The following is a 22,193-nucleotide window of genomic DNA, read 5'->3' as shown; positions in this document are numbered from 1 at the left end:
CCAGCTCAAGAAAGAAGGGGAACTGCTGGAGAGAGTCCAGTGGAGGGCTACAAAGAGAGAATCACAGAATGTGTTGGGTGGGAAGGCACCTCTAAAGGCCATCTAGTCCAACCCCCCCGCAGTGAGCAGGGACATCTTCAACTAGATCAGGTTGCTCAGAGCCTCATCCAGCCTGGCCTTGCATGTCTCCAGGGATGGGGCCTCCGCCACCTCTCTGGGCAACCTGGGCCAGTGTCTCACCACCCTCAGTGTACAGAACTTCTTCCTAATGTCTCATCTAAACCCACCCTGCTCTCGTTTAAAACCGTTGCCCCTTGTCCTATGGCTACACGCCCTCGCAAACAGCCCCTCCCCAGCTTTCCTGCAGGCCCCCTTCAGGGACTGGAAGGGGCTCTAAGGTCTCCCCGGAGCCTTCTCCAGGCTGAACAAGATGATCTGGAGCTTCTCTCTTACGAGGGAAGGCTGAGAGACCTGTGTCTGTTCAGCCTGGAGAAGAGCAGACTGAGAGGGGATCTCATCAATGCTCAGCAATATCTAAAGGGTGGGTGTCAGGAGGATGGAGCCAGACTCTTCTCAGTGGTGCCCAGCGACAGGACAAAGGGCAATGGGCACAAACTGGAACACAGGAAATTCCATCTCAACAGGAGGAGGAACTTTCACTTTGAGGGTTCCAGAGCACTGGCACACGCTGCCCAGAGAGGTGGTGGAGTCTCCGTCTCTGGAGACATTCCAAACCCGCCTGGACGCGTTCCTGTGCCACCTGCTCTGGGTGACCCTGCTCTGGCAGGGGGTTGGACTAGATGATCTCCAGAGGGCCCTTCCAACCCCCGCCATTCCGTGATTCTGTGCAAGGCGGGGTGTGCGCACTGCAGCATGTGCGTGGGTGTGCAAGGCTGCTCTGCCTCCTCCGGCTCCGTTTCCCACCCAACCCAGCACAGGCAGGCACTGACGGCCGGCTCCCTCCCGTTCACCACCACCACTTTTATTGCCTGACAGCAGCAGGGGCTGGCGAAGGGCTCTCCCCAGCCCCAACCAGCCCCACCAGCCTCTCGCTGGCCTCCCAGAGCGCCCGGGCAAGCCGGTCGTCGCGGGCCAGTGGCCACGGCTCCTGCAGGCGACAGTCGTCGAAGTAGCGGCCGCTGAAGCACTCGAGGCCCTCCTGCGTGGCGCAGTGCAGGGAGGTCTGGGCGCCTTCGGCCGCCTCGCGGAAGAAGAGCCAGACCAGCGGCAGGAAGAACGGCTTCAGCCAGAGTGGCGTGTGGCGGAAGAGCTCCGTGTTGACGAACCCTGGGGCGAAGGGAAGTGGCCATGTCACACCCCGGCTGCCAGCGGGGAAGGGCCCACGCAGGAGCTGCTTGCTCTAGTGCAAGACATGGAAGTGGCGGTGCCAGGGTGGCCTTTGCATGGGCGCTGCCTGCGCCCCACCTGGGCTTGCAGCGTGGCCAGTGGTGTGTGGCTGCACGGTGCAGGGTGCTCCGTGCAAAATGTAGGCTCTGCGCAAGGTGCACTGTGCACAGGGACACATCGTGCACAGGGACGCTGTGCAAAGGGACACATCATGCAAAGGGACACTGTGCAAAGGGACACATCGTGCACAGGGACATGCCATGCACAGGGACACTGTGCAAAGGGACGCATCATGCAAAGGGACACACCGTGCACAAGGACGCTGTGCACAAGGACATATCATGCAAAGGGACACACTGGGCACAGGGACGCTGTGCAAAGGGATGCTCCTGCAAAGAGACACGCTGTGCACAAGGCATGTTTCATGCGCTTTTTTCTGTGCAAAATGTGCATCGTGCAAGGGGACGCTGTGCAAAGGGATGCTCCGTGCAAAGGGATGCTCCATTCAAAGGGAGACACCACGTAAAGGACGCTCCATGAGAGGGGATGCTCCGTGTACGGAGCATCCATACAGGATGCTCTGACCCACGCTGGGATTCTCTGAGCAGGAATTCTCTGTGCAAAGGCTGCACCGTGCAAAAACCGCGCCGTGCGCAGGGCTGCTCCCTGCAGACCACGTGCCGTGCAGAGGACACCCCACGCGCACAAAGGGACACCCCATGCAGAGAACACCCCACGCGCACGCCGAGGGTGAGCCCACCCCATCCCACCCTCCCCAGATCCGGGTCCCTACCTGGGTGCACAGCGTAGCACGTCACCTGGGTGCCCTGCAGGCGCGTGGCCAGCTCGCGGGCGTGCAGCATGTTGGCCAGCTTGCTGTTGCAGTAGTCCTGGAAGGCTGACAGCGGCCCAGGGGGTGGGCGGCCCAGGGTGTCGGGGTGCAGGCGGCCGGCGCAGTGGGCGCGGGAAGCGACGATGACCACGCGGCTGGGCGCGCAGCTCTGCAGCCGCTCCAGCAGCAGCTGGGTGAGCAAGAAGTGGCCCAGGTGGTTCACCTGGAAGGAGAGGCTGAAGCCATCCTCTGTCGTGCCCCCGGCGCTCACCCCTGCAAAAGAGGCAATGGCAGCCCACCATGGGTGCCCGAGGGGTGCAGGGGGGTACCAGGAGGGTCTCAGGGCTCACCCGCGTTGTTGATGAGGAGGTGCAGGTGGGGCTCCTGGCGCAGGAAGGCGCTGGCGAAGGCTCGTACCGAGCGTAGGCTGGCCAGGTCCAGCTGCATGAACCGCACCTCCGGGTTCCCCGTCTCCTGCGGGCACAGCACAGCCTGGGACAGGGCCCGGGTGGGGGCTGAATCCATCCGGGGGCAGGGGGGGATGCTCTGGGGACTGGATCTAATCCAGGGTGAGGGGGGCTGCAGGGTGCCCTGGGGTTGCAACATGTTGGGGGGGAGCCCCATGCCTGGGCTAGGGGTGTCCATGCAGCCCCCACGGTGCAGGGTGCCTGTGCCTCAGGGTGCTTGGGGATGTCCCGTAGGGGTATTCTGGGGGTTGTCCCTGCTGTGTGCCATGTGGGTCTCCCAGGGGTGCCCAGGGGTGTCCTGCGAGTCCCCTGAGGGTACCCATGGGGAGGGAGGGATGTCCTGGGGGGTCCCCATGCAATATCCAGGGATGTCCTGGGGGTGCCCAGGGCTGCGCCATGGGGGGGGGTCTCCCAGAGGTGCTCATGGGGGGTGTCCTGGGGTCACCCATGTCATGCCCAGGGATGTCCCATAGCACCCATGGGACTTGGGGTACCCCTGGGGTGGCGGGGGGTGTGTGTGCCGTGGGGGTTTCCTGGGGATGCCCATGGGGGTGTCCTGGGAAGTGCCCTGGGGTGCGCCATGGGGGTCTCCTGAGGGTGTCATGGGGGTGCCCATGCGATATCCAGGCATGTCCCATGGGAGTGCCCTGGGGGTGCCCGGTGGGGGGGCCTCATGGGGGTACCCATGGGGTTGTCCTGGGGGTGGCCATACGATGGCCAGGGATGTCCCATGGGAGTGTTTCGGGGGCGCCCCTGGGGTCCCCAGAGGTGCCCCGGGATGTCCTTGGGGGTGTCCCGGGGGGGTGTCCCGGGGGGTGCGGCGGCGCTCACCGTGCGGATGCGGCGGGCGGCGGCCTCCCCCCGCAGGGCGTCGCGGGCCGCCAGCACGACGCGGGCCCCGCCGCGGGCCAGCTCCAGCGCCGTGGCCGCCCCGATGCCGCCGCTTCCCCCTGCGGAACGGAGAGGAGCGGTGAGCGCGGGGCCGGGGCCGCGGCGGGGCCGTTCCCGGAGGCCGTTCCCGGCGCTCACCGGTGACGATGGCGGTGCGGCCGCGGAGCGCGGCGGGGGAGCGGGGCGGGGGGACGGCGGGGCGCAGCCCGTGGCGAAGCAGCGTGTAGAGGGCCAGCAGCAGCCCCGCACCCAGCAGCGCCCACCCCATCCCGCCGCCCTACCGGCACCGGCGTGGCCCGCCCCGGCTGCCCGCCCCCCGCCTACCCGGGCTGGGAGGAAGGAGCGGGGGCGGGGAGCCGGAGCGGGGAGTGGGGAGGGGGGGGGAGGTCAAAGTGCCGCTCGTTTCGAGAGCGAAGCGTGGGGTCATCGGCACCGAGCGCGGCGGGTGGCGGAGGGCAGCGGTTGGCAAAGGGCTTTGTCCGCCGACATGATGGATTCGGGGCCCCGGGGCGGGAGGAGAGACGGGGAGAGGAGGCGGCGTCGGTCAGCGCAGCCCCCTGCCTCCACACCGCGACCTGCCTCCCGTGCGGCGAGCCCTGGGCACCCAGAGAGGTGGCTGACGCACAGCACGATGGCCCCAGGGAGAGGGCGAGGGGTGCACACTGTGACCCCTGGACCCAGACCCCACCTCTCTTGTAGATGCCCCATCCCTGGAAACACTCAAGGTCAGGTTGGTCCTGATCTGAGTTGAAGATGACCCTGCTCATCGCAGGGAGGTTGGACCAGATGGCCTCCAAAGGTCCCTTCCAACCCATTCTATGACCTTCCAGTCCCTTGTGTTCAGTTCTGGGTCCCTCACGACAAGAAAGACATTGAGGGGCTGGAGTGGGTCCAGAGAAGGGCAACGGAGCTGGTGAGGGGTCGAGCACAAGCCTGGTGAGGAGCGGCTGAGGGAGCTGGGGGCGTTCAGCCTGGAGAAAAGGGGGCTGAGGGGGGACCTTATCTCTTTCTACAACTACCTGAAAAGAGGGCGTAGCAAGGGGGATCTCGCTCTCTTCTCCCATGTAACAAGCAAGACGACAAGAGGAAATGGCCTCAAGTAGCACCAGGGGAGGTTTAGGATGGATATTAGGAAAAATTTCTACACCAAAAGGGTTGTCAAGCATTGGAACAGGCTGCCCAGGGAAGTGGTGGAATCACCACGCATGGAGGTATTTAAAAGACAGGCAGACGTGGTGCTGAGGGATGTGGTTTAGTGGTGGACTTGGCAGTGTCAGGCTGATGGTTGGACTCAGTGATCTTAAAGGTCCCTCCCAACCTTGACGATTCCGTGATCCCGGACCACCGGCATCCTCCCGCAATCCCTCCATCCAGGCACAGCCCCTTCCCACAGCTCGGGCTCCTCTTGTGCAGGTCAGACATGCTGGGGAATCTCCAGGTTGTGGTGACAAGAGTTGAGACAGACAGTCAGAAAACAGAATGTGAAGTATTTTTTTTTTATATACAGAATACAGGAAAGTTTCTGTAAAGTCTAAAACGTTACAATTACTATGTACAGTGGAACTAGCTGTTCTGCTGCGGGGAGGTGGCATATAAACAAAAGAGACAGACAGGTTACGACAAACGATCTGCTACAATAGACAATTTGAGGAACGTCATACCACATGTAGCACTGTACACAGCTTTAAAACATTGAAAAATGCCATCACTGATGTATTTACACAGAATCCAACACTTTTCCTTATTTGAAATAAAAATAGGATGGACACCAGGAAAAGAACTCATTTCTCACTGCCCATAATACACAGTAGCTACTTGTAGTGCAACCATAGCAGGGAGGGATGGGAAAAATAACTGTGGGAAGAAGAGCGCTTCTTTACATTAAATAAAACAATGATATTGTATAGATTTGCTGTATGAAAACTGTATTTCTCTTTTAATATAAAACTATTGTCACTGGCACAAAATAGAACAAGTTTCTGATTATTTTACAACTGCATGGGAACTATCTGTCAGAGAGAGTCCTCGAGTCAGACAGCGGTCGCCCCTCGCTCTGACGCGTCTTGCTCTCACTGCAGTTTTCCTTTTAAAATGAAATGTATAGTACAAATATATGTGCAAATGCCCCTAAAACTTGAGCAAAAAAGAAAAATTAAAAAAAGTTAAACGTTCTTCATTTCATGCAAACGGCGTGTGAACAGTCTCTGGGCCGACATAGAAAATCCCACCTCGGTTTGTACATTTTTGCATTGCAAGAGTCTGAGGGCGTTTTCCTTACTCCAAAGTTCTCTTCCTAAAATTCCTAGGGAACGGAGTTGGACCGCAGCACGGGCACCTGGTGGGGTTTCAGAGAAAGCTTCTCCTCCAAGTCCATGTCTTGTACTAAGGCAGTGTCCCCCTTGGGCTGTTTGGTCGCAAATTCGGTAATGCTGAAAACAAACTGCAGGCAGCCCAGCTTGATGTAACTGCCGTGGTGGAGCAGGGCTGTCCCCTCCCAGCCAGCCCCGCTGCCCCCGATTAAGCTGGAGCTGCTGGCTTTGCAGTTACAGGGCTTCCGATGCTGCCCTTGTGCCTGCGAATTCATCACAGCGGCTTCTTCATGCGGCTCCTCTTCCTGTTTTCTGCTTTTATGTCGTTCTGGAAAAGAAAAGACATGTAAGATTCAGGCAGGCCAGCGGCAACTTGTTTTCATCAAGAAGGGCTACCGCTGAGGTGCCTCAGGGGTAAGATCCTCCAGCCACAAGGCATTTCAGTTGTCTGCAGTGAGCGGCTGATAAAAGGGAAACTGGAATCTCCCCGCAGCCCCGGAGAGGTAGAGGCGTTTATTTACATATCTATTTCGGCAGCCCAAAAAAAAAAAATGAAAAAAAAAAAAAAGAAAAGAGGAAGCCAGTCAGGTGGAGAGCAGGAATAAGCCGTGCGGGGATGGGATGGTGCCTGTAGCACAGCCCAGATCCTGTACTCGCAGCCCGGGAGAGGAGGACACGCATGAGGAAAGCCCTCGGTCCAGCTCCCAACCAGCGGCTTGCCAGAACCGATGTCAGGCAGGGACCTGGAGCTTGGTTAACTCCAGTGCCGGAGGCAGGAGTGGGGTTCACAGCGGAGCACTCCGTGGAGGAACATCTTGTGTAACCCAGGCTGGGGCCTGCAGAGAGGCTCCCCCTTTTTGCAAGAGGTGCACCAGCCGCTGCAGAACAAGGGGCACCAACAAGGAATCGATTTGCACCCGCTCCTGTCCCCCTCTAATAGCTCCCTGTGGTGGTACGCGGGGCTGGCGCTGTCTCAACACTCACTTATCACACTCTGCACTTTGGCAACAATACTGCTGGGAGGAGTGGGCGTCATCTTCTCCGAGAAGTCACACGAATACAGAACGTTGTCCACGGTCGTCCCATGCTCACTGTAGTTCAACAGCTCGTAATGTTTCGTATTCTGAAAAAAGGGAAGAGGAGGGAACTGAGACATCAAAGCCAGAAAGGCTTGTGCTGATATACCCCTTCGGAGCACTGAAACACAATGCCTCTCTCTCCCACCGCTGTTGATGGTTAAATAAGAACAGTTAAAATATCCTCCGGCTTGAGAGACCACCAACCTGAACCTCGTGCATGGCTCACGCTCACAGAACAGCCGGCTTTCCAGCAAGCGCTGCTTCCCAGAATGCTTCCCGCCAGGGAAAGAGGGCCAAAGCAGCTCTGAGGAGAAGTGGTTTTTTTACCTACTGCACTTGGACCAACAGATCTTACGGAAACAGGGATTCAAGCCGATTCTCACAAAGCAACCACACCATTTTCACAGGCACAATAGATGCAAACTTGGCCCAGAGACCTGTGCCTAGCAGGGAAGAGACGTGCTTTAGAAAGCAGCCGCAAGACAGCAAGAGGGATGCCAGCGTGCTGCAGCAGCCGCAAGATAGAGACAGTCTGGGATTTACAGGCCTTTTGCAGACGCTGAAATGCCAGGAGACGTTACCGTGACATTACAGCATTACACAAGCAGCATCACGCTTAACTGAGCTTTGCAGAGGATGTTGACAGAGTGGAGGAGATTTCAGGTTAGCTCACAGGAACCATCTGAGGGCTGAAGACCTTGTCCCCCAGGGACTAGAGAGCTTTAATCAAGTTATAAGAACTCCCCATGCAGAGGGGAGTGAGTTTTCCAGTAACGTGGTAAACTGCAGAGGCCAAGGCCTGGCGCGAGCTGCCAACGGCCAGAAGCAGAAAACGGCAGACAGAGCTAAGGAGGGGGAATTCTTCCTCTGGAGCGACCACAGCCGTAGGAGGCCTTGTGGAGTACGGAAGAAGTTCAGTGCCTAGAGCCTGATTTAGGACTGACCACTGTGAGGAGATGCTTCAACACAGATTTAAGGTCTGGATCCCATTACCGACTGTGTTCTGTAGCTTGTCGTGCACTGGTGGAATGGCTAAAGCCGGCTGTGGGTTAATCCTGGATCCTGCTCGGTAGCTGGTTGACAAATGGTGATATAAAAGACTACCTTGCTTCAAAGGCTGTTTCCATGCTAAGAGACATCTCCAGCGGTGCTTTTATTACCAGACCCGGCAGTCGATTTACTTCAAGAACAAACTAATCTCTGGACTATAGTTAAGAAGCAACTGCAGACCTCTGTTTATGCTGAGAGCTTAACGGAAATTTTAGTTAAATAAATAATTTATACGGTGTACCGCTGATGGGCACGAACACTTTGCATCACCATCACACCTGAAAGCAAGAGACTCAGAGCACTTGCCTGGTTTGTTCCAGCTGAGGTTCCATGTAGACACGTAAAGTTTAGCTTTTATTAAGAACGCAGCTGGATCAGAAAGTATCAAACCGTTCCTATGACTTTTTCTTTCCCCAGACACCAGCAGTGACGGTGCTTACTTGTGGTCAGTCTTTGTGCACAGGCAGTTAGCTCAGAGAAATCACGCTGGCAGAGCTCTGTGCTTCAGAAAGGGCTATGACAGAAAACGCTGACGCAGCCTTCACTGGAGTGAAACCATTCACAGCCCTGGCTCTTACTTTGTAGTCCACAAAGGAGCACCACACAAAGACAACCTGCTGCCTGCATCTCCAGCTCCCACTGCCATGCGTGCCAAATAATAAAAATAAAAATGAAAAAAAACCCAAACGCAAACGACTCAGGCACTCACCTCATCGTAGAATATGCAGGCGTGTTTGCCAGACACATAGTTACAGTGACCATAGCTTGTAAGGCACACATCCATATCAGCTCCTGTCAATCGGGAGGACAAAACAGGCTCAGTTCGTTTCAGAAAAAAAAAACCCCAAAAAACAACAACAAAAAACCACCCCTGTCAGGCAGCAAAGAACAACAGACAGAATTAAACTTCAATTAGCAAAACAACAGGGGAGCAACTGCCTTTGTCCGAGCTCCCAGGACTGCATGAATAATGCTGCGATAAGCCACCGAACAAAGTTTCAGTGGGGGAAGGGAAGGCTAGCAGCTCCACGAAGGCTGAAGAGCATTTCACAGTTACTGGGTCTATCCAGAAGAATCTAAGCAGAAAGAGACAAAACCTGCAAGCAAACCCTAAGTCTTCTCTCCACCAGTCAGGCGTTAATCTCCAGGAGAGCCATTCCACTACTAATTTTGACACCAGCCAGATTCCAAAAGCGCAGCCCCACAAAGATTCAAGTGGACGGGGAATTCCCACGTTTCTCCGTAGCGAAGAACTCCAGCACAAGCGGCCGCAATGGGTCTGTTTTCTTCAACAGCCACTTGGCAAACACTCAGGGAAGGTCAGGGAGAACCACCCTGATTCTGAAAGGTCAGGGCAGGAAAATGCTACTCACCTGTCCCGATGTAGAGGGTTCGATAGCACATATTGACTGCACCCCCTAAGCCCATCAGAGGATAGAACACCGCCCGGGCTTGCACTTCCTTTCTTTGCGCTGCAAGATAAAGAGAAATTACTTGAACAATGTTATCAGCTGTGAAGGCTGCTTGACCCCAGTGTTCCCAGCGCTGGACTCTCCAGAAAGCACAGATCCAGTCAGCTTTGGCCTAAACTCCAATTCCCAACCCTCTAGGACGTTTGTGCATTAAACATCTTTTTGCCAGTCATCAGGGAAAATTGCTCTCTCTAGTAACCCACAGAAGCCATGCAATTGGGGGAACGTTAATACCGAGCGTGCACAATGGAGCCACACTGAGGAAAACGCAAGCCTCCTACCACTAGCTTCTTTCTTAATCTCTTCCACTTTGGGTAATCAAAGAGCTGAGTCTTGCTGTCAAAGTGCCACATAAAAAAAAAAATTTGGTGCTGGTGAATGTCACCAAATTAACAGCTGCGATTTCACTTGTAGTGAAACTGGAGGAAAAACACACGGGTTGAACAGACGGGGCTCGTCCAGGGACCAGCCCAGTGTCCAGGACAGGCTGATTTACCGGGTGGACTCCGTTACCCTCAGGTCGGTCCCTGGCACGCTCGACAAGGGCCGGTCGGGGGCTGAGCCTCCAGAGCAGCTCCCTGGCAGCCGAGTTCAAATCACAGAGTCTCACACACCCACATGAACTGGACAGAAAACCATCTCCTGCGGAACAGATATCAAACTCCGGACCACGCAACCTAGCCAGGATTTCAGCAGCTGTCTTTTGGAGATAAGCCCCTTACAAGCAGAGTTTAGGCCCCTCCTGGAACTACATCCGCATGACAGTTTTTTACACCGACAGTGTGAAATTGGAGAACAGAACGTGAGATTACAAGAGACTGTTTGCAGAGTCACCTATGTCAAGAACATTGGCCACACTGAGTGTCACCACTGGACGTGCAGCACTGAAACGTGCAAGTTCCCACCTCCGCCCAGCACAAGCCCTTTCAGCTGTCTGGCTCTGCTGGCTCAACAGGGCTCACTGAAGGTTTTGGATCTAATATTTCACCAGCAACGCTAAACAGTCAGCCTGATGCATCGTTTCTGCCCAAAAAGGGTGATGGGTTAAGACAGCATCTATCTGCCTTTTGAAAGGCAGGCTGCTGAAGAATTTCCAGAACTCGTCTGTTATGAGCAGCACAGGAACGCAGCTCGTATCACGGCCTGGTGCTGTGTCCTACAGCAGGGTTCAAAAGAAGATTGACAAAGCATTTAGAGAATGCTGCGATGCTACAGCAGCAAGCGAGCAGGCAAGCACAGAGCTTCAGAGGAAGGTTACTGACTGCTAGCAGACTTCCAAAGATCTTATCGTGGATATTTACCCCCAGGCCTAGCAGAGGGGGAGCAGACAACTGCTCTCACAACAAGGTTGCCCAGTCAGTGCTTGAAAGCAGGTTAAATGGACTGGCCACACGCAGAGGATCACGAAGCCACGCTCCCCCTGCAGCTTTAGGTGTTAGCATGCCAGTATCAGTGACCATAAACAAAGCCAATGCTGAACTCGGGAATCTGGAGATTTCCAACAGAAGCGCAAGTGGTTTTCCATTATTTGCATTTAGTGTTTCAGCTCGACAGTGACATTGTTCTGAGAGGGCAATGACAATGCCACACACAAATTCTGTGCCCCAGCTCCTCCTGTTCATCTCACAAGCAACTTCTCCAGAAAGAGAGAGCAGGAATTCACGTATTTCTCTTGCCCATCTCAAAGGTGAGGGGAAAAAACAACAGCAGCTGAACCTTCCCATCTCTTGCTAATTTCTAAGATGAATAAAACACAACTTCACTAAAGATTTCCAGCAGAAAAATCAGAAGTTACTGAAGGTGTTTTCATTGCCGTAATTTGTAAATAATTAAGCAGAGGGACCTGAAGGAGTTTCTGGCCAGTGGATATCCAGAGCAGGGGATGAGAGGAAAGAAACGTGAAAGGCAGCATCAGACAGATACCAGAAGAAAAGGGAGATCTCCTTCAATGAATAGGCAAGGGAGTGCCAAAAAGCTCAACACAAACCAACTATTCTAGGGCTGCTCTTACCTTCAATGTGGTTTCCCACAGGAGATGGCTGATGGGAACTGACACTGCTCGCTAGAGACTGAGCTTTGGAAGGAAAGAGCTGATGTATTCTCTGCAAGGCCAGAAACTTGATCAGCTGCTCATCCAGCATATTTATCTCAATCTCTGTTAATAAACAAAAAGCAATTAGTAAGTTATTCATGGAAAGGGTGCAATCTGAGCTGCAGTGGATTTAACTGTCCCACTTTCAAACTTGCCATTTGCTTCAACAGCGAAGACTTGACAAGTTTTGTAATGCCAAGACTCTTACATGTAGGTGATCTATTACTTCTTATCTCCCGTGAGCAGTGCGCGAGGAGAGTGCCAGCGATGGCCAGAGAGCTACAGCTGAGGCAGGAAGCAGAAATTTAGGGGAACAAGGACCGATAAAAGTTGAAAATCTGTTTTGGTTCAGAATAAACAGGTTTGCGGACGCGGATGTCGCGCCCCTCTGGGCAGCGGGTTGGGTCCTTCTTGTGAAGCTCCATTATCTAGTTAGAACGCCTCGCCCTACTTCACAGAGGAAAGCTGCAACCACCTTTGAAGCTGATACAGGTTCATTCTTGAGTCGCGCGCTTTCATAGCAGGGTCAATTAAACCAAACAGGGCATTTCAGACAATATTATTAACCAGCTTTAAAGCAGATCCGTTGCTGATAGCTCTGAAGTATTTATATCTGTAAAGCCCTACAGAGGTCTGCCTTCTGGCAGCAAGCAGGCTGGCTAACCTCTTCTTCCAAGAGCTTTCTCCACATCAACGACAGTTAAAACAGCAAGCAGAAGAAGCAGAGCTATAACGGCCTTTCCCGATAGCAGAGCGGTAGGCTGAGCAGCCGGGGTTCGCCTAAGGGAAGAGGGGTCACACTGGCAACGCCAGAAAGGCTGTTCTTCAGATGTAGAAGTAGTCTCTGGCAACAGCCTCGCTATGCTAGCGATGGTTGCTGTTCAGTAATCTCCTCCTCCTGAAGCCACTCCGCTAAGGTTTGGCATTTTTTTGCCAAGTGCAACAAAAGGAAAATAAAAAACGGGCCAGTCTAGGAGAAGACTGACAGAAGCAGGAATAAATCAGAAAATTAACTGACCCATTAGAGCATCACCACTCAGGTGACTGCTCGACTGCAAGATCTATGGTTGCGGGATTTTATGCCCGTCGGGAGCAGCTCTGGATTGCAGCTAGCACCACAACATGGCAGGGCTGCATGTTTCTGCATGTGAATTCCACCTGGAAAGCAGCCCGTGCAACAGCTTTGTGATCATTCCCCAGAAAAGCTTCAGGCAGAAGCACTTCATCGGCCTTGCTGCCTTGGCAACACTACCAGTAGGGAAGCATGTGACATATTTAAGGTAATATATACCCAACCCCGCCCTCACCTGACTGCAACCCTTCTTTATCTCTGGAACATTTCCTCAAGCAGAGACCGAATGCCCTAGGGAAGCAAACACACAGGGCTAGGAGAGACGGATAACGAACTAAATACTCACCGCCATCCATAAATGCTTTCAGGGAACTGGTGAGGTCCAACATAGCTGTGGAGTTTGAAGTGAGTGATGAGGGTAGAGTTAAAGCGCTTCCTATGGATAAGGTGCTGGGACTGACCTTACCATCTACAGAGAAAGATGGTGCAGAGAAGATATGTCACTGTGACGTTCGCGAGCCATGCACCCAGCCCTCCGGCTGCACTTCGCTTCCAAGCTGCTCGGAATGACTAATTTTGCTCATAGTCATGCTTTGAAAAAGGCCTGAATTAGAGGCCATTAGCTTTTTTCTCCTCACAGAAGGACTAGTGTGTGCCTCCAACACAGAGCCAACTGCCAGCTTCCCCCTCTCACCTCCACTTGTGGGAGGAATTCTGGACCTGTACATTTAAGCTCCTACTCCCTGTCTGAAGCAGCAGCAATGACAGAGTTTAAGCCACGTCCTGCAGAGACTGGGAAGATGAGCACCAAGTCCCCAGAAGCTTGAAAATCTCACTAAACCTTGAGACATTTCCCAAGTAGCTTGTCTAGGTCTGAACACGCACAAAAAGTACAATTTTTATTTCTGCACAACTATCAAGTCTGGACTGTGCTTCACTGTCTAGTAAGAATGTGACAGTCATAACCAGATTTTATTATTTACAAAATAAAATCCTACTGCTTCGGCAGCGACCGTGCAGCGGAAAGAAGCAATGGCAAATGGCAGGAAACAAAATCCCTTTAATCGTTGGTGACACGACCTCTTCTTGAGTTGCTTTGCTTAGAACTACTCTAAGCCTGAAATTTATGGCATAAAGAGATCAGGAATGATTTGTATTTTTGTATTCAGCAATAAAATCTGCACACCATAATTTAAGATTTGTTATAAATATATACATGCATCGTGTTATATGGAAAATCTAAATATTTACGCCTTTCCTAAGAGATGCTGCACCAAAATGACGTTTTAATCTGCGTTTTGTAGAAAGCAAGCTTTGCACCAGAAGCAATTACTTAACATCTGAAGTAACTGCAAAATTCTGTAGGGTTTGCAGCGCTCTTCAAACCACAAGCAAGAAGTTTTCTATAGTACGGTCTCATTTCCTCTACCAAAACTTCTCCCAGCCTTGCGTTTCTAAGCAGGGCACAGTCAAAACAGCAGCCTCAGAGTAACCAAGTTTGTTCAGCAATAAAAAAGGAGGCCAAGTACTCCGGGCACTGCTTCCGAATGCGAGGTAAAGCTCAGAAGATACTCATTAAGGAATTTTAAAAAGAATAATAAGAAGAGATTGCTTCTGTTGCTTGCAATCACCAGCTCCCGGCCGCTCCACGCAAGCCTGCCACTGAGCAGCTAGGAACTGCAGAAGTGACAGACAGCTCTGCCGCACGCTCTTCAGCGACTGCTTCAAACCCAACCTGTGCAAAGGCTTTTTACTAGTTTGAGTGTTGAGCCAGTGTGGGGAAAGGGAAGGGAAAGAGACTGCTTTAAGTGAAAGCTTACTCCAGCCAAATTTGAGTTACGGGCAATAACTCTGCCTTTCAGCTATCAAGATCTTTGCCTGGACGTTTTTATACTGAAGCATGGGTACGTGCACTTCAACAGCCAGGTTTCTGTGTACAACTCAGGACGGAGATGGTACATCCGATCCCTAACTACCCTGTATTATAGAGTAGCAGATACTAAACAGACCACAGCTTCCCAAGTCCACGTTTCTCCAACATCAAGGCCGCACAGCTGTAGACTTCTAATGTAAAACTACTGTTGCTTTCCAGAAATAAACTGATCTACAATCCTGCTTCCAGGACAGAGCTCCCCTCTCGGGTATACGCAGCCAGCAAAAACACATCCCGTGGCTCCCATGAAGGGACCTAAGACAGAGAAGGCTTGAGAAAATTCTCCCGGCTCTCCACAGAGAACCCAAGCCCCAGTTAAAGGAGGGCACATTGCTGCAGCCCTGAGGTTCAGAATAACATTTAGACCGACGACTTTCTCAGCCCCGGGGCCAAGATCAGCTGTTCGGCACGTACCTGAAGGTGGTGCTGGTGAACAGAATCTGTTGGTGGACCCGACAGCAGAGATCCCATCTCCTGCAGCCTGCGGAGGGGTGAGAGCCCTCGTGGCCGTCAGAGGGGAGCCCATCGATCGCAGGTCTGCCGTCAGCGGCGGTCCTATCTGTGTCTGCACATTCTTTCTTTGCAAAGTGCTGGTGGTCTCCAGGCTGGCACAGGAGCTCGATATGGACGTAGGCATACTTGTGACCGGCACAGATCCCCTTTGTGCACAAGAAACGGGTCCTGCTACGTTCTCCGTTTTGACAATGGTTCCAATGGTGTGATTCAGAAGTCCACAAGTCGCTGGGGGCGTGAGGGGCCGAGGCCACGTTTGCCGATGAGACAAAACAGGTATTGTGTTACCAGATGCGATTAGCCTCTGGGAGTCAGTCAACTGTGCTGAAGATTCGGACGAAACGCCATAGAAATGAGGACCATTTACTTTAATGTCAGAGGCTGTTGGCCCATTTGAAGTCCCGCAAGAAGACACCTTCTTGGATTTATCTATACAAGAGCTGCAGTTGACATCTTCCTGTGACAACGTCTGCTGGGATTGCGAGGAGCTCAAGGAATTCTGGGTGGTAATCCCTGAGGTGCAGGATGACATGGAATAGAGGGAAGGTGTGGGTGCCTTGTCAGCTGCCTGGTAAGGGTTGGTGAGTGAGCCGTCTGCCACAATAACAGGCTTAATATCAGCCTTCTCTGTTTGTTCAGAGTCCCAAAGCGAAGTCATCTGCTTAGCAGATAAATGTTTCAATATGCTGCACTGGAGCGCAACAACACTACAGAGCCACTGGGAGGAAGAAAAAGGTGCAGGTTAGCTCCGCAGACAGACAGCGCTCCAAACCTCAACAGTTACTCCATCGTTACCACCCAGCTGGAAGAAATGCAGCTGCCTCACCGTGCTGCTGACCGCTCAGATGCAGCCTGGAACTACAGCGTCTGCTCTGATGCTCATCTAGAATCAGGAGAAAACCTTGTCCAAAAAGCACAAAAGCACAACCAAAATGAGGTACTGTTTATCTCTGTGCTCGGGACAGTACACAGAGGAGCTGAGATTAAAGGAGGGAGAAGGCAGCAGATGCATTTCCTCACCCTCAAACTTTTCCTTCTCTTCACCTGCTAAGGGTTGCAACTCTCCAGCTAGTTACAAACACATTTTTCACCGATACGGGCTTCTCCCCAAACACAATCCTCCAGCTTACTGTGTAGCACGCTGGGAAGACATGCTGATCTACCTGAAGCTATAGGGAGTCACTTGCCAAAGCTGGGGTGGAGCACTTTTTCTTTTACACAAGGTAGAGGATTACCAAAAGATTTATTCAAAGGTTTAAGCTCCATGGTGAATGTGCACCTGACACGTAGAAAAACCCCACCTGAGCTAACAGAAAGACTCCACTACACCACTGATTGCAAAGCAACATGACCTCACGTTGTGGAATCTGGCAAGAAGTTTCATAAAAGATTTAAACACTCATTTGACCTTGATTTTTAAAGTCCAATTCTAAAAGTCCAAGCAGCCCAGAAATGTGACGTTAACACAGAAACAAGCGTGTCCGAGAGCAGCCTTACATAATCAAAGTGCAAAGTATTTTCCCTCAGCCAGGAAATAAAAATGACATCTACACAGAAAGCCCTCGATGCCACTCTTAAGGCCAGAAGAGTATTTCACCACTTCCTCAAAGTGTCAAATGAAGAGTTTTACGTTTCACCTGGAAAGCCAAAATGAAGTTTTAATGGGCAAGGGTGTCAAAGACAAGACAAGCTATCACCTTCAGACATGATTTTGAGACTGGTTTCCTAGACAACTGCTCTGATCATGACTGAAATGGAAGAGGATCTTTGTACCAAAGCAACTACAGACACAGAGTCCAAGCATTTGACTTCATTTACCTCCTGTTGTTCTGTCTGGCTGGCTAAGTGCTCAGTGTTCAAAAGGTGCTTCTGCAAGGGTTCCTCAGGGATCCCGTTACAGATCAGCTCGCCATCTCTAATTGCCGCAGGCGCAAGTAACGGGGGTGGAAGCCGGTATTGGGACTTTATAGCATCAGGAACCTACATTGTAGAGAAAGAAGATCACACATGAGAAAAATTACTCAAGAATGACTAGTTAAAGTGCCTAACCAGCACTACGCTTCGTGTTTGCTGCTTTCTGACCCAAAGGAACCCTGCAGACAATACATTAAAAGTTTCAAGGACCGAGTACTTTAAATTGATGCAGCTAGGCTGAAATTAATAGGTTTTATTCCCTTAGGTCAGGCATGACTTCAGTACAACGTGGCGGCTAAAGCATAAAAGAAGTCATGCACAAAAGACCAAGTGGGAAACTTGTTTGGCATTTTTCAGGCATTCTGCCAGCAAATACTCTTTGGGGTTTAACACAGAACATGCAGCAGCCCCAGTTCTGTCCGCAGGGCCAACCTTCAGGAGGTTTTGTGTTGTATTTTCTATGCATGTGCTAGATTTAAAGGCTTACTTGTAATAGCTGAGCCTTATGATTGGTGGAAAAAGAGCTTCTTAAATAGTGAAAAGTAACTGCTGACTCCCAGACCTCTCACCAACACATTCATTCAGACCCCACCCTCTTCCTCCTGCCCCAAGAGGCTATGCCGTGGTGGTTTCCCTTCCAAACTAGAATACATAAGCGAAGTTTCACCGACACCTACTTGTTGACACATACCTTCAAACCTTTTCTCTTTACTGATTGAAGAACTCTGCGATTCGGAGGATGTTTCTTATGGATTCGGTTTAAGAAATCCACTTTGACAACGTGCTGAGATATGGTGTCCTGGAACCGGTCAAATACTCGGCACCGATTACTCAGGGTCAAGTTCTTCTGGTTCAGCTGGGTGATCAGATAATGCCACAGGAGTTAGGGATCTGCAGGTCACTCTAATGTACCCTAAGACTTTCATAACGCCTCGTAGCACTGGCAGTACAGCATCAGCTCAGCTTTAGACTATTTGTTTCCTGCAGCACTAACCATTTCTGTTAAAGGGCACATTGCTGGAGATGAATACAAAAGCATTTAGAGGCCAACTAAGCAGCATCAATGCTCTCAGAAGCAGTTTGTCTGGGGACAGGCCCTTTGTTTCAGCCCCCTGTTTCCCGAGTATTTAAGTCTCAAGCACACTGCTTTTCCACAAATGAAAACTCCCTCTTGGAATGAAAGTTTTTTGGGTTAAGCATGCAAAGAATCACTTCCCCTATTTGTAGCACTGTGCTGCTTTGTATCACAGTTCTGGAAGCTCATCTAGATCTTAAGGAGTCCAGTCCGAAAACTAGACACGCTGTGAGGGAGCCACAGTCTGAGCTGTCAGCTTCAGTTACAGCAAGGAGTTCTCCCATCTTTATATTTTATTGCAGACAGCAGCATCATATTCCTTTGGAGAGCGCGTTGCTTGCAGCAGGAGCTTTACAAGCGTTACACGGAGCAATAAGAGCTCAGAAGCTGTTTTACATTTGTTGTACTTTGTCCTTTAATGGACCTGCCAGGTTCCACTCCAGCATCCGGTTACCATACTGCAATCATAGTCCTGCTTACCACCACGTGTTCTATGTGATTTGGGCACATCCATCTACCCAGCGGCATGGCAGTAAGCGGTGGCTCCAGACAATCCATGTGGAACAGGAGCGGGCAATAATCACACTGGATTAGAGGTGCCACTCTGCAGCTCCTGCAAAGAGAGCGCCATATCTTATTTCCCCACACAGAATACAGGGTATAAACCAAAGACGCAGGCAAGCTCGGCTAACCACTTCAGCTTATCTTTTCCAATTCCCCTACACTACATTACTCGCATCTAAAATTAGGCTTCAGATTTGTAACCCGATCTGTATGGACCTTCTGCGAGACCAAACTCAACGCAAAAGGACTTGCCCATGCACACGAGGGTTCCTCAGTGCAAAACAGGTCCTCTCGCAGGAAGAGATGCCGCTGCTGGAAAGCTGTAAGCACCTGTCAGATTCGTGTAAGCCATTTTTCAAGTTGACCTTGTGCATTAGTTCTGAGTGTCTTCGTTTACAGCAAAATTCAGAGATCAAAAGGTAATCTCAGATTTAGGTTCTTATAATTTTCCTCAGATGAGTCTTGTGTGAAGTTGGCACATCTACTTCAACAGGATGTTCTCAGAACAAGTCTCGAACTCCAGAAAGCCACTACATCCAATTCCCCAGGCTTTAAAGAAGTCTTCAATCTATGACAAAGTCACCAGCTCTTCTCCCCAAAAGCCCACCTGAGTCTCCAGCCCACGTCCAGAAACTCACTCTGGCTGGGTTCCTGAAATAAAGTTTTTTGTTTTCACTGACATTTTGAATTGGGATTTATCTGTACATTTTTTATGCAGTTATGAGAAACAGCAGTGTTTCGTAGTAGTTTTCAGATTTACTATTTCAGCACAATATTCCTATTTGCCTCGGGCTTACATCTCTCAGTAGATTTCTATTTCCTAAAGGTCACCTCCTCACATACTTCCTTCACGAACCATCAACAAAGGACCATCTCCATTTTCTAAATCACCATCACTTTAGAATTTTTCTTAGTAGACAAATACTGAAGACAAGTTGGCTCATTCTCTTCAGGCCACATTTTAAAAGCCTTTACAGCCAAGCAGGGCTACAGAAGCCACACCTACACTCGCCATGGTTAAACATCTGCTATTTAGCAAAGATGATTATTCCCCCATTTGTTTAGGGGCTTGTAAGCAAGTAATGAAAGAGAATGGGAAAGGGAACAGGTCATCTACTTTTTTCAGCAAGAACTTTGCTCCTGTGAAGGGTGCAGCTACACCGAACAGCTTCCCTGGAAGAGCCAAGTACCTGTTGCACGTGAAGCAGACTTTCACCGGCAAGGGAACCAAACCATTGTGGTCTAACTCGTGTTGTGCTTTCTTGACATTCTTTCCTGTGGTTTCTTCCTTTCTCCTCCTCTTACTAGTACCTGAAAGTAAATTTTAAAAGGCTTTGGGTTACCCACATAGCAGAGATTTGCTTTCTAGTAGATACACACAATCATCTCAGGCAGAGACAAACAGAAAAGGCAAAAAAGCTGCTTAGGGAACCCTTATCAACCACTGAATCTAGCCTTAAGTGACAAAGACTGTCTTTAAAGGCAGGTATCTTTTATACTTAATCATGTCAATGACATTCTATACATGAAGTCATTGCTTTGTTAAGAGATTATCATATCGTAAATCAAAATCAAGTCTTTTGTCAACTGGATTTTTTTTTCTCTTCAGATTGGAGATCTAGACTATGGTGACAACAGCAAGCCTCTATCACAGGTACTGACAGAGGTGTGTAGTGTGCAGTAGCAGTGTCCCCACAGCTCACATCTGAAAGGCCATCTGCTGTTGGGACAGCTGGAGGTGGCCCAGCGGTACTTCTGTACCCTCTGCTTTCACCAGTGAGCATCACCGGAGCCACAACCACCAAGGAGTCAAGAGGGAAGACAGGCAAGATGGCAGCAGGATGCAACCGCAGACACCTTCACCAACACTAGACAAGCCATCGCTCACCTGGAAGTGCTGTGGTGCAGGTCAGTTCATTCGGCAACTGGAACTGCGTTGGGTTCCTTTCCATGGCAGCAGCAATAAGAAGCTCAAAGGGTCGCTTCAGCTGGGGCTGCCCACAGTCCATTTCTGCAATGGCAGAGTCATCATCCACGTCAATTATGTCCTCATCGACATCATTCTGTTCTGAGTTGGGGGTCTCCGTGCTGGCATTGGATGTGGGAGTGCCAGGCCGGCTTGCTCTCCTTTCCAAGATCCTGGCATGCGCATTAGCCCTGATGCTGCTGCTAGACCTGTCCAACAGGTCTGCGTCACTGGTGGGGGAGGTGGTCCTTTTCCCAGATTTGTCCACCAATCCATTTACCTGCCCCAGCTCTTTCTTCTGTTCTCGCTTCTGCACGACATGAATAGGCAGGCTTATCATGGAGGCCACAAACAAAGCACATCAACCTTGACAAATATGCAATCGAAGACAAACAGCATCTGAAAAGGCTTGAGCCACTTACTACAACTTCCCCCGTGAAGTCATTAAAGCCTTGACCTAGCAAAAACAATTTGATTGCAGCTAACGTACAGATGACAAAACAGCTGAAGGGAACCAAGCACGGGGCAGAAAATTAGCACGTCTCTCTCCTTTCAGGATAGCCATATTTGGGTCCAGATCAGGACAACGTTTCACAGCATCTAGTCCTAAATACTTGACAAATCAGACAACTCTGTTTACTTTGCTAGCCAACACTGCGAAACTCCACGGTAGACCGTTCATCGTCGAGGCAGTCAATTAACCCTGGCAGCGTATCCAAACCCATTACGGAACGAGAAGGTCAGCTTGAGAATATAAGCACAATATACAAACGACACTCTGCTATCTCTTGATGATGGGAATCTTGAACAAGGTGGGCAGGGAGAATTGCAGCAGAGGAAAACAATACATTGCGGTCACCGCGAGATCCATTTTGCAACAGGAGGGGACGCTGCATGGCCTAGTACGGGCAACGTGCACTGCCCCAGTGCCCGCCGGCATCACCAATAAGGAAGAACCAATCTACTCCATCACTAAAATGGACCGTAAAAGGAGCAGAGTGTTATCAGGCAATTTTTAATACAGAAAAGTTGTTTGCTTTTTTTTTTTCTTTTCTCTCTTTTTTGTTTATTTTATTATCATTTTTTAAAATTGAGGCCGCAGATGGCTGAACAGTACCCTGGAAACATAACAAGGCAATCGCTTCAGTAACAAAAGGCTGAGTACGCAGTTTTCTTCCAATCTGCTTTGGGTGTCACTTCAAGGGAACAGTTGCTAGATAGTTTGGTGCAGTTTCTAACCCTCTGCTACGCAGTCTTACGTAGTCACAGCAATAAGATGTTTACATTGTGCAAGACAGCTTCCTGGAGAAAAAGCATCAAGGCGGGCGGGGGGGAAAAAAAAAAAAAAAAAAAAAGACAAGCCACAATCTTGCCCAACCATCTCCTCCCCATCCTGTTCAACAGCCCAGGAAATCGTAACTCACTGTGATTTCACCCTCTGCTGATGTGCAACTGCTGTGAGGTCACACTTCTAAAAAACACACACTAACCAGAATCACAACCCAATGCCAAAGCTGCATTAACATGACTCCTCTTTCGCCTGCAGACAGCTCATCTCCTCGAGCGTGGGTACCCTCTGTGCCTCAGCTCTCCCTCCTTTCCAGAAGCCGGGGGAAA

General features: G+C 50.9%; 2 protein-coding genes across 8 annotated transcripts in view; both read right to left on the bottom strand.

Moving 5' to 3' along the window:
* Positions 1 to 940: 940 nt before the first annotated feature.
* On the bottom strand, positions 941 to 3,838 carry DHRS13 (dehydrogenase/reductase 13). The gene is made up of 5 exons (XM_054209012.1): positions 3,676 to 3,838; positions 3,478 to 3,596; positions 2,530 to 2,653; positions 2,141 to 2,452; positions 941 to 1,287 (listed from the first exon to the last, which is right to left on the bottom strand). The coding sequence occupies exons 1-5, from the start codon at positions 3,803 to 3,805 to the stop codon at positions 983 to 985; spliced, it is 990 nt and encodes a 329-aa protein (XP_054064987.1). The 5' UTR covers positions 3,806 to 3,838; the 3' UTR covers positions 941 to 982.
* A 1,169-nt stretch (positions 3,839 to 5,007) lies between these two features.
* The window catches only part of PHF12 (PHD finger protein 12), a 32,456-nt gene continuing 15,270 nt past the window's right edge, over positions 5,008 to 22,193 (bottom strand). For 2 of the 7 annotated variants that reach the window (XM_054208430.1, XM_054208432.1), the window contains exons 4-15: positions 20,499 to 20,886; positions 19,801 to 19,921; positions 18,527 to 18,659; positions 17,663 to 17,827; positions 16,876 to 17,037; positions 14,959 to 15,775; positions 12,958 to 13,080; positions 11,459 to 11,602; positions 9,349 to 9,447; positions 8,685 to 8,767; positions 6,831 to 6,969; positions 5,008 to 6,174 (exon numbers count right to left, since the gene is read on the bottom strand). In XM_054208430.1, the coding sequence (XP_054064405.1) occupies positions 5,840 to 6,174; positions 6,831 to 6,969; positions 8,685 to 8,767; positions 9,349 to 9,447; positions 11,459 to 11,602; positions 12,958 to 13,080; positions 14,959 to 15,775; positions 16,876 to 17,037; positions 17,663 to 17,827; positions 18,527 to 18,659; positions 19,801 to 19,921; positions 20,499 to 20,886 (2,709 nt within the window). In that variant the 3' untranslated portion in view covers positions 5,008 to 5,839. The other 5 variants (XM_054208433.1, XM_054208431.1, XR_008467645.1 and 2 more) reach the window with 5 other exon arrangements.

The sequence above is a fragment of the Rissa tridactyla genome, chromosome 7 (assembly GCF_028500815.1).
Source record: "Rissa tridactyla isolate bRisTri1 chromosome 7, bRisTri1.patW.cur.20221130, whole genome shotgun sequence".
Taxonomy (NCBI): Eukaryota; Metazoa; Chordata; class Aves; order Charadriiformes; family Laridae; genus Rissa; species Rissa tridactyla.
This window is presented reverse-complemented; position numbering and strand designations above follow the sequence as displayed.

What these genes read in the sequence shown, in the direction of transcription:
- DHRS13 (XM_054209012.1), bottom strand. Translation starts at nt 3,805, where the DNA reads ATGGGGTGGGCGCTGCTGGGTGCGGGGCTGCTGCTGGCCCTCTACACG. An exon ending in CCTCCTCATCAACAACGCGG is followed by an intron (nt 2,453 to 2,529) that starts GTGAGCCCTGAG and finishes CCTCTTTTGCAG; the next exon opens with GGGTGAGCGCCGGGGGCACG. An exon ending in GTGCTACGCTGTGCACCCAG is followed by an intron (nt 1,288 to 2,140) that starts GTAGGGACCCGG and finishes CCTTCGCCCCAG; the next exon opens with GGTTCGTCAACACGGAGCTC.